The sequence below is a fragment of the Camellia sinensis genome, chromosome 7 (genome assembly GCF_055761805.1).
Source record: "Camellia sinensis isolate YWXY chromosome 7, ASM5576180v1, whole genome shotgun sequence".
Lineage (NCBI taxonomy): Eukaryota > Viridiplantae > Streptophyta > Magnoliopsida > Ericales > Theaceae > Camellia > Camellia sinensis.
In genome coordinates this window covers 119,308,349-119,320,497 of record NC_138967.1, presented here as the reverse complement: position 1 = coordinate 119,320,497, position 12,149 = coordinate 119,308,349, and the positions used below count along the sequence as shown (strand labels likewise).

General features: G+C 43.1%; 1 protein-coding gene across 1 annotated transcript; it reads left to right on the top strand.

Annotated features, from left to right (window-relative positions):
* The first annotated feature begins 10,697 nt into the window (after nucleotides 1-10,697).
* On the top strand, nucleotides 10,698-11,378 carry LOC145796063 (uncharacterized). The gene has a single exon (XM_082881052.1). The coding sequence runs from the start codon at nucleotides 10,698-10,700 to the stop codon at nucleotides 11,376-11,378; it is 681 nt and encodes a 226-aa protein (XP_082737178.1).
* Nucleotides 11,379-12,149: the final 771 nt, after the last annotated feature.

Below are 12,149 nucleotides of genomic sequence, written 5' to 3'. Positions count from 1 at the left end.
TTTATGTTATTGCATTGCAAGATTGAATATGATTTGTAAGCCATGCATTGTTTTGAGGTTCGGTTTTAGAAAGAGAAAATAGCATTCATGTGTTCTTCAAGAAAAGCTATGTTTTGATCCGAAACCTCATGCCAAGATCCATGTTTTTGTGTTTGTTTTCACATGATTTTCAAGCATGGGTACCCAGGTCCATGTTTTCGAACTCAGAGCATGAAATCCCAGATTTTTGTAAGAAAGAAGTTATGATTTTAGCATTCATGTTCTTCATGATATTCATGTTCATGTTCTTCCTGTTCTTCACGGGTGGAAACCCAGATCTCCAGACCTCACTTCCCGAAGTGTAGTCACCGAGATCACTCTCACCTAGACCTCACACTTAGGCCAAGCATTGTATCTCACCTTGGCCTACCTTACATGATCACTTACACTTTTAGTTTGTCTTGTGCGCACCTCGGCGTGCAGTCGCATACCGAAGCCTAGGTAGCCACACCTCGGCCAGGAGGTGTGGGACCTCGGCAAAGACCTGGTTGGTACCCAGCATGTCTTCCTGACATGTAAAATAGTGCTTTGACTTCCAGCATGTTTTCCCGAGATCACTTGCTTGCATGTAAGACTTGTTTGAGAAGTATGTTCAGTGTATTTGCCATGTGTTTGTAGGACTTGAACCTTGCCTTGATCCCGACGTCCCAAGAACTAAAGTGAGTGGTATTTTTAATAAAGTTATGTTCTTAAGGTTTTGATAAATCTTTTCCTTGTTTTGATAAAAGTATTTGTTAAGCATGAATGATATCCCTATTTTATGTATCAAGTATAAGTTTTGTTTTGAATTGCAATGTATCAAGTAAGCCTTGTTTTGACGACGTTCTCGGAAAGTCCCTCGTGCTGGAGGACTCTAAACTTTCGCAGCACCTCTTGATTTGAAAGTCCCTCGTGCTGGAGGACTCTAAACTTTCGCAGCACCCTTGATTTGTACTCTAGTGTTAAAGGGCTACAGGCCTTTGTAACATAGGTCCCTCGTGCTGGAGGACTCTAAACTTTCTCAGCACCCTTGTTTGAGATATCTCCCTTGCCACCGACTGCCTTGTGCAGGTGGGTTTGTCTAATCGATTCCGGGTCGATTATTCCCTTGTTTTGGAAGTCCCTTGTGCTGGAGGACTCTAAACTTTCGCAGCACATCCTGTTTTGAGGGTCCTTCTGTGCTAGGGGACTTTAAGCCTAAGTAGCACCGTCCTTCTGTGCTAGGGGACGTTAAGCCTAAATGGCACCCTTGTTAAGATATCGGCCACCGACGGACTATGAACGGGTGTGCTCGATGCTGAGGTTATGTTTTAAGATTTGACGTGTGTTAAGTAAGTAAGTTTTGTAAGATCAAGTTTGATGAACAAGATTTATCTCATGTTTTGTACAAGCTATGTTATGTATGGTTTTGTCAAAGATATACTATGTATTGTTTTGAAAGACCTCGGGAATCATTCATTTAACCCCTTTATTACTTATACCATTCACTGAGTATCCAAGCTCACCCTCCCTATGTATATATGTAGGTAACAAGCAAGAAGTCGGCTACACCGAGATGTGTGTTTGTATGCATGTTATGTCGGCTGTAAGGATGTCGGCAATCCAGAAGATTATGTTCCATGATTTGTAACTCAAGTGTTTTGTTTATGTCGGCAATTTTGATGCTTATGTATTTCGAACATGTCGGCTTGTAAAACCCTTTTGTTAAGATGTAACATGTATTTTTGTACTTGATTTTGTTTGTATTCAAGTTTTAAAGCTATGTAAAAATGTATGCCGTTTCATTTGACTTATGCACCGCTCTTATGGACCACTTGTATTTTAGATTATTACTTCCACACTTGTGAGCCCCCTATATCTATACTCTGATTGTGTGTGAATTTTGAAAGTTGGCCTTCGGTAATCTCGGATTACTGGCCATCACGGCACCAAACTACTAGGGGCGGTTTGGAGTCGTGACAGAAAATTTTGGACATAGGGCCTGGTGGAATACAACTGGCATAGCTGGAATACATTTAGAGGGACAAAAAGGGCCAGCCAGGTCAAAAGGGCCAAAACCAGTTCAAAAGGTTCAGGTGGCCGGCCGACCACCTTACCTGGTTGGCCTGCTAAGGGTCAAAAGGTTCAAGACCCAATAGGGAAGAAGGATCGTTAATGCACTGCGTGCATTTTCTATGTTCTATTTCAATGACCTAAGCATTGTTGAAATACAAATCAATAATGGTAGGTGTACAAAAATAAATTACAATGAAGTACATATAAAGTGTACCATATAGTTAAAAATTATTTTAGATATAATGTGAGTCACATTTAAAATTATTTTTAATCACACATTGCACTTTTGGTACATTTTCTGTGTTTTATTTTTGTGAGACATGTTATAATATTTTAATACAATATTTTTTTTATAGTTCAATATTTTTTAAATATAAGAAATCAAATCAAAGATTCTTTTCGAGTTAATTTTATGTTATAAACTTTAAACTTATGGGTGGAGTTACATGAATTTATTTTATCTTACCGTTTGTTTTCAAAAGAAGATGTTTAATTTTCAACTCTATAACTTTATATATATATATATATATTTATATACATTAACGCCTTCAAGTTTGTGATTATTTCATGTAACGCTCATCATTATTATATTGCCGTTGCTATCTTGATTGTGCGAACCTGTAGCTTTCTTCTCCAACATATGTAGTGAATGTCTTCTATTGTGTGTGTACACACAAAAGCCAAATCTAAGAGCCTTGTCAATTTGCTTCTCTACTCGTAAGTCTTATCACAATTACTTATATATATATATATACATCATTATATTATTATTGTTGTTATTATTTTGAGTAATTTAATTCGTGCTTTGATTCAAACTTTTTGGTATTTGTGAGCACTAGAAGATGATTACTGTAAGCGTTTTTTAATTTTATCTTTAAACTGTTAGATTCCGCTAATACTTTCACGAAATGAGAAAAAAATTTATTTTTCTCATCATTTCCTAATTTGTCTCACCACTTATCACCTCATTAATAGTCAAACAAGTGAGGAGAAATTTTATTCTTTCCATTTCTTTTCTTTTTTAACTAAACCCTTCAATCCAAACAAAGTGCGAGAGTAGTGCAGCCACATTATCTTACCTTTTTCGCTTGTGGTCACTGTAGATTGAAATATCAATAATGAATGTGTTAGGGTAATAGATCTATTAGATGTATTCTCATTATTGGTATTTTTATTTGTTAAATGGTATTTCCGATGGATAAGAAACCACAATGCACTTAGTGAGTCATCATTTATCTCATAACTATCTAATAAAAATAAGTTAGTGAGCCATCATTTAATTCATAACTATCTAATAAAGTTGAGTTAGCACGCCTCTATAAAATTTTTCATTACATTTAGAGCACTACATGCTACATATTAACTCAATTAATATTTATATTTCCATATAAATTCTTCATTTGAACATTCAATCCCTACCTTGCAAGTGCCTATTTTTCTTATTATATATATAAATCAGAATTGTGTTACAAGTACATATTTTTCTCAATGGCGGAGACAAACGGTGAGTCCACCACCATTGCCAGGTCATTTGGTGGTGTCAAGCATTTTGTAGTGGAAAATTGATGGTTTAAAGTGAGTACCTTTGTCCCTCTTCTCTGAAATTTTACTTGACACAGGCATAAATACAAGCACATTTTGATATGCATTACATTTGAGACTGTAGGAGAGGGTTCAAGAAAAGAGTTAGAAAATTCGAAGATCTTCGAAGATCCTTGAAGAACAACTTCGAATTCTCTAGAATATGATGAGAGGCTTAGATTCTTCAATAATCTCAACTTAGGAACACGACAACAAAGGAGATGATGGAGATAAGAGATTGGGTGAAGAAGAAGGCAAAATGGCTAGAGAATAGAATAATGGCAAGGCTCTCCCAGGGATCTCCCACTTTCGCTCTCAAGGTTGATAATGGAGAAGGGAAATTAGTTCTTTCCCAAGAGTTAAAAATCTCCAAAATCCATCCCTTGTAAAGCTATGGGTGGGTGCTATTTATAGGCACCTCATGATGTAGGATGGAGCCCATGTGCAAGGCACATGGGGGATATTCTCTCTAACCACCTTGTCCGAGGAGGTGACCTCTCCGAGGAGGTGACTTCTCCGAGGATGAGAAAACCCCGAAGAGGAGATCAACCTCTCGGCGAACCCTTCTTCTTAGCCACACCTAACCAATGATCCCCAATCATCCCAAAGGGTCAGGGGTAGTCCCAGAGGACGTCCTGCCGCAAAAAATATTGCCGAGTTTCATGGACCCCCCGGGGTCGTGCCACCTCGACCCGGGTATAGGCTAGTTTAACCGAAGAGTGAATTTGTCTCCACTCACCATCCTCGGGATCGGGTCCTTTGTTCGAACTCCATTACGCCCATGGTTCTGGTGCGTAGATCCCGAAAAGCTCCGAGCCCGCAAGTGTTCTGAGACTTCTAGATTGCGTCTGAATCCGTTCGAAGCCAAGTACTTCGGATCTCTAGATTCGTGGATCCGAATCCTTTCGAGTCCGAGTGCCTCGGATCTCTAGGCTTGCTTAATACCCTTTCGAGTCTGGGCCCGAGTAAGTCTCTAGGTTCATGGATCCGAACCCTTTCGAGGCTTAGGGCGATTCAATCCGTTTGATGGCGATAAATCTGGGCCCACCGATTCTTGGACTTGCGATAAATTCGGGCTCACTAATCTTGGGCTATTGGGCCTAAATAATTTTAGTGGGCTCAAATTAGCCCCTCTTACAGAGACTAACTTCATTACAAGAAAGGGGGAAATTTGGTTTTTTCTTAGAATAATAATTTGTGACTGTTACAACTCAAATGGTTTGAGCAAGAAGATAACACTATCAGAGATCCTCACAACCAAGGCTTTAACATTCCCACCCCTTCAGACTTTCCTTGTTCTCAAGACCCAATGTGATGACCCCACCACATATAATGATTAGCACATAATTAATTAAAGAGATTGAATATTAATTGCCAATTATTCTAATTTAATCTGGAATTTTTGAAATTTATGGAGACTGATTCGTATATGACTTTATTGAGGATTTATTTTGAAAATACAAATTGAAAGCCTAAATGGCTCAAGAGAGTACAAATGGTGAATTGAATTATTTTAATTTCGAGTGTTGGACCATATGAGAGTTTAATTAAATATTCGATTCAGATTTATAAAATTAAGATTTGATTAATTGGGTCTGAATTGGAGTTAATTAATTATGAGGATTGAGAATTGTGGTTATTATGAATTAAATTTAATTATGAGGTGTTCAATTGAGTATGTAATTTATTGATGAAAATTTTGAGTTTGATCCAAAATTCAAGGCTTGGGTGATTTACGAAACCAGAATTGATTATGATAATAAGTTCAATTTAATAATTTGAGCCTTTTGGGATATTGCTTAAAATCTGATTCAGATTGATAAATTTAGTTATGATTGATTGGGACTTAATTGAAGTCAATTAGACTAACTGAGCTATGTAGAAATTTACCGATCATGATTAAATATGGTTAATTGTGGTTTAATTAAGTTAATGTGTAATGATGTGCCAAACTAGTCCTAATTAATTAAATAAGATAAAAAATAAAATAAAAATGAAGATGAAATGAAGTCAGGAAGAGTTCTGGAGCCATTCTTTGGCTAAAGGAATAATCTATACTATATATTAAGTAAAAGGGAATTTTTAACCCCAAGTCTTGTGAGAGTTTCAATATGCCAATCCTAATTTTCTGATTTTTTGATTAAAAGAAAAAAAACCTTAGCATTTATTGATTTGGTCAAAATCTCCTAATCAGCATTTATTAACTTTTTTCAATTCACATGTCTTTCCACATGCCTACATTTATTGATTTGGTCAAAATTCTTTAATCATCATTTAAAATCTCCTCATACAAATAATTATAGATACAATCCATGTATAGTTATTGCAGTACCTATTTCAACTTCTCTCATACACTATAGTTAGTGATAAGATTGTTAAATTATTTTTATAAAAAATCTTTAAAAACATAATTTATATATTAAAAAATCTAAAACAAATATAAATATCTATAATTATTCCGTACATAGCACGGGTAATAGGCTACTAATAATAATAATAAAAGGAATGGAATCAAAAAGGAGTGCAAGCGTGCTAACCCTCTTGACTTCAAAAGTTCTGCTAAGGAAACCGTGGGAAAGAGAGAGGCAGAGAGAGAGAGCACCGAGAGGGAGAGAAAAACAGAGAGAGAGAGAATGCCGAGAGGGAGAGATGGCTCAATTTCTTTGAAGAAGAGAATAAATTTTTGCTGGAAACTGTATGGGGACACAAGAAATCCAACCATTGAATAGTTAAGGTAAGAAATTGAAGCTTAGACTTTAAAAATAATTTAGCTAAACGTTGAAATTAAGAAGTAATTTGAAGATTAATTATGACATGGGTAAGCCCATAAAGATTATAGCCCACCATTTAGGGCCCAATACATAACCCAAATACTAAGGCCCAACACTGCCAAAGCCCCACGTAGTAATAAGAACCAATGACATCAAGACACATGTCAAGAGAAGGGCAAGCCACATAAGCAGACAAAGATCTGCAAAGTTATTGCCACTGCACATCGCTATTAATGAAGTCCCTTATAGTATTTATTGCGATAAGCCCTCTCCGCCGGAACAGAACGCCTTTACCATGAACAAGGTAAGCTAGATCATAGACTTTAGGCCAAGGTGACACGTTGGAAAGGACAACGAAATGATTACCAGAGAATATAAGCGAACGTCGAAGACAGGAAAAGGTTAAGTTTTTTATCTCTAATCTATCTCTACAATCCACTTCTCTTTCTAACTTGCTCGTCGAAGGGTTCACTGGGGGACTCCCCGTTCCCCGTTGGACTCTTGTGCAGGTCTTCTGGTGGGCTTGGTTCTTCGGACATAAGCCTGAGGAGCATGGATCAGTCCGACCCGTTCCACCTGGAACGTACTATATTATCAGTTAGCGCTGTCTGTCGAAACTCTCATACTCCGCGCGCCAGTTGTGCTCATTGTCGCCGAAGGCCCTTTTCCAATAACCCCTTCCTACCACCTGCAAAGGTGAATTGTCACAACTAGATCCATGGCTTCCCACCCCAATGTTCCTGACCACTAACCCAATCCTCCCAATCCAAACAACCCACCACAGTATTTCACCGAGCTCACCAACAGCATTAACCGCCTGGCCGAGCAAAACCAAGCCCTGATTAATGCTCTACTCCAAAGAAACCTTCCTATGTCTCCTCCACCACCTCCAGATATCCCACCCAACCAAGAGCGAGCCCCGAGCCATAATATCCAACAGCCTAATCCACCCAACTTGGAAGGCTTGCGACCCCCTCCCCCAGATATAAATCCACCACTCCGAGCCCCAGATCCATCGGTCCTGGCGCTAACCCTGGAAGGAGAGGCCAGCAGCCTCCAGCCCCCGCTGCCCTCCAATTGTGACAACATTCCTCTCTAGGATGCAGAACTCCGAGCCATGAAGCTCCAACTCCAAGGGGTCATGCAGAACATACAGCATAAGCCCTCCACCACAGCCAACTCACCATTCGTCGCCTCCATCCGGGACAAACCTCTACCCCCCAAGTTCAAAATGCCCTCCATCGACTCTTTTAACGGTACGACAGATCCAGTCGACCACTTGGAGACCTACAGAACCCTCACGATCCTCCATGCATTCCCTGAAGAAATCATGTGTCGGGCTTTCCCCGTGACACTCAAGGGGTCAGCTCGACTTTGGTTTAGTTAATTGTCGGCAGACTTTGTCTCCACTTTCCAGCACCTCAGTGACTCCTTCCTCAGCCATTTCATCGGAGCCCAGCGCCAGCAGTGTCCGGCAACCCAACTCCTCAACATCCGTCAGACCGAGGGAGAGTCCCTGTGCAGTTTCGTTACCCACTTCAACACCGAAGCCTTGCAGGTAGCGGAAAACGATGTCAAGGTCATCCTTACGGCTTTCATGGCGGGTCTGTGGTTGTCTAATTTCCTTTTCTCCCTCTCTAAAAACCCCTCGACCTCCATGGCAACCCTACTCTCTAAAGCTCAAAAATACACGAACGTCGAAGATTTCCTAGCCGCCCGACAAGAACCTATAACCAAAAACCCGACCCCTAGAGAGAAGAGAAAGGATACAGAAACCAGATATACCCAGTACAATCACCCAACAAGTCAGTATAACAACCAACCCCCCCGAGCCGACCGGTCAGCACCAGCCCGACCGCCCGACCGGTTCGAGCGGTACACACCCCTCAATTCCCCCATGGAACAAGTCCTCAATCAGATCCAGCGCGACTACCCCCTAAAATGGCCCCAACCATCACGAACTCCTTCCAATCGGAGAGACCAGTCCAAATATAGCCGTTTTAACTAGGACCACGGCCATAATACCGAGGAGTGTGTTAACCTCAAAGTTCAGGTCGAGGGCTTGATTCGTCAAGGACGTCTCAGCCGATTCACAGATATTCGCCCTTAGTAGAGACAACAGACTGAACCCATCAGAAACAACCACCGGCACACCCCCCCGACAACCAGCACAACCTAACCAAGGTCATGATCGCCGTCCATAGCAACCTTAGCTGCAAGGTAATCCCGCCCCACCTATTGGAGAAATCCGAGTTATTTCTGGCGGGCTTGCTTGTGGGGGACCATCCCACTCGGCTCAGCGGGCAGAACTCAGAAAAATAAGGCAGGGCTCAGACAAAGAAGTTGCCACATTGGACCGACCCTCCAAACAGCCCAGGCAGTGGACCGAGCCTATCACCTTTACGGACGCCGACTGCACAGGCATCCGTTACCCCCATGACGACCCTCTCGTCATTTCCGCCTTCCTCTCCAATTACAAGGTCAGACGGGTTCTCATCGACAACGGCAGTTCTTCAGATATCATCTTCCTCAATTGCTTTTGGCAGTTCAAGATCGGGGAAGAAAGTTTGTCTCCTCTCCAAACCCCTTTGGTCGGTTTCACTGGCGACCGGGTGACCTCCATCGGCTCCATCGATCTTCCCATCACAATCGGTGAGTACCCACGGCTGACCACAAAGTTACTCACCTTCCTTGTTGTTGACTGCCCCTCTGCCTATAACATCATCCTTGGCCGCATCGCCCTAAATGCCTTCCAAGCTATCACATCCACTTACCACCTTTCCATCAAGTTCCCCACCGATCTTGGGGTCGGGACAGTAAGGGGAGAGCAAACCGTAGCCAGAGAATGTTATGTCGCCTCACTTAAAGAAGTCAAGCTGAAGGGGGCTATGATCATTGAAGGACTTGACATCAGAGACGAGGACGAGCTGGTTAAGGGGGAACTAGTGGAAGAACTTGTCGAGGTCCTCATCGATCCCACCAACCTAGCAAAAACTGCCAAGATTGGCAACCAACTATCCGCCCAGGCCAAAGCCGACCTTACCGCCCTCCTGATCGAGCACAAAGATGTATTTGCCTGGACCAACTCCGATATGCCGGGTATCGACCCCTCCTTCATAATCCATCGCCTCAGCATTGAACCCCATTTCCGACCCTTCCGCCAGAAACAATGCATCTTTCATCCAGAGCGCAACACTCTCATTGCTGCGGAAGTAGATAAGCTCCTCGAGGCATAATTCATCAAGAACGTGGACTACCCTAGATAGTTGTCAAACATGGTCCTGGTCCATAAGAACAATGGTAAATGGCGACGAAGTGTCGACTACTCCGACCTCAACCGAGCTTGTCCCAAAGACAGCTATCCCCTCCCTCGCATAGACCTGCTGGTTGACGCCACTGCCGGTCATCAAATGCTCAGCTTCATGGATGCCTTCTCCGGGTACAACCAAATTCTGATGCACCCGTCTGATCGGGAACACACATCCTTCATCACCGACCGAGGTACCTACCATTACCGTGTGATGCCATTTGGGTTAAAAAATGCTGGGGCCACCTATCAACGGTTGGTCAATACTGTTTTTCATCATCAGATAGGTCAGAACATGGAAGTATATGTCGACGACATGCTAGTCAAGAGCAAGCTCTCCACTGATCGTCTGTCCGGCTTGCGAGAGACTTTCGCCACCCTACGAAAGTACCAAATGAAGCTCAATCCGGAGAACTGCGCTTTCGGCGTAGGATCTGGGAAGTTTCTGGGTTTCATGGTCAGTCAGCGGGGCATTGAAGCTAACCCCAAAAAGATCAAGGCCTTGATTGAAATGCAGTCACCCAGAATGGTTAAGGAGGTTCAAAGACTTACTGCCCAAGTTGCCGCCCTCAACCGCTTCATTTCTCACGCAACGGACAAGTGTCTCCCCTTCTTCAAAGTTCTTCGGCAAACTTTTGAGTGGACGGCCGAGTTCGCAGACTCCTTTCAACAATTGAAGCAGTGCATAGCCAACCCCCCCCATCATTTCTCAGGCAATCACGGGCGAACCCCTCTTCCTCTATTTAGCCGTGTCAAACACCGCAGTCAGTGCAGCTCTCATCAGAGAAGACAGCTCCATCCAACGGCCGGACTACTACATCAGTCGGGCTCTCAAGGGAGCAGAACAGAATTACCCATTGTTAGAAAAAATGTCCTTGGCCTTGGTCACCGCCTCCAGACGACTCCGTCCTTACTTCCAAGCGTATTCCATAGTGGTCTTCACTGACCAACCATTGAAAAAGATCATGCAACAACCAGAGCTCTCCGGCAGACTTATGCAATGGTCGATCGAACTTAGCCAGTTTGATATCTCTTACCGGCCTCGAACAGCGATTAAGGGGCAGGCTGTTGCTGATTTCATCCTACAATTCACTAATCTCATCCCAGCCACAGCTCCTCCACCCCCACCAACCCCTACTGAACTAGAAGACCCCCACCCCTGGACCCTCAATGTCGACGGATCATCCTGCAAGGAAGGCAGTGGGGCTGGTTTCATCCTCACCGCCCCTGAGGACGGTTATTTCAAATATACCCTCCGTTTCTTGTTCGATGCAAGAAATAATGACGCCGAATATGAGGCGTTGATTGCAAGTCTCCGCCTCGCCAGAGATATTGGTGTCAGCCATATCCAAGTGTTCAGCGATTCCCAGCTCATTGTCGGTCAAATCACAGGGGAATTCGATGTCAAAGAAGACACAATGCGGGCTTATAGGGATATTGCACTCCCTCTCGCTTGCCTCTTCACCAGTTTCTATATCAAGCACATCCCTCGGACCGAAAACTCTAAGGCAGATAAAATGGCTCAATTGGCTTCAACAAACCAGTCAAACCTCAGCCACGGTGTCTGCTTCGAGTACCTGACTCACCCTGCCATTTCCTTAAACCAGCAGCAAGTCTACTTTCTCCAAAACGAACCTATCCCCTAGGCGGCCAATATCTCTCTCTTCTTGACAACGGGGGAACTGCCAGCCGACAAACAGCAGGCCGCCAAAGTCAGAGCCCGGTTGTCTAACTACATTCTTATCGGCGACCTCTTATACAAACGTGGTTTTTTAAGCTCATACCTCAGATGCCTCAATCCTGCTCAAGCAACCTACGTGATGAGGGAAATCCATGGGGGTATCTGTGATAATCATTCGGGCGCCCGGTCCCTAGCCCACAAAATACTTCGCACTGGTTATTTCTGGCCTACCCTTAATCAGGATGCGACAGATTTCGTGCTCAAATGTGATAAGTGCCAGCGTTTTGCCAACATCCCCCATGCTCCTCCTACAGAATTAATCACACTTTGCAGTCCCTACCCATTCGCCAAATGGGGGATCGACCTAGTTGGCCCATTGCCCATTGGCCGAGGCCAAACCAAATTTGCCATTGTCGCCATTGATTACTTCAATAAATGGGTGGAGGCAGAACCCCTTGCCACAATTACCGAGCGGAACACAACCAGATTCATTTGGCAGTCGATCGTATGCAGATTTGGCATCCCTCAAGCCATCGTCTCCGACAACGGCAAATAATTCGACAATGCCAAGTTCAGGAAATTCTGTGCAGAGCTTCAAATCCAGCCATGTTTCTCTTCCCCAGGTCATCCCCAAGCCAATGGCCAAGTTGAGGTCACCAACCATTCTCTTCTGAAGATCATCAAAACCAAGTTGAAAGCTGCTAAGGGACTCTGGGCTGAGGAACTACCGAATGTA

What these genes read in the sequence shown, in the direction of transcription:
- LOC145796063 (XM_082881052.1), top strand. Translation starts at nt 10,698, where the DNA reads ATGCAACAACCAGAGCTCTCCGGCAGACTTATGCAATGGTCGATCGAA.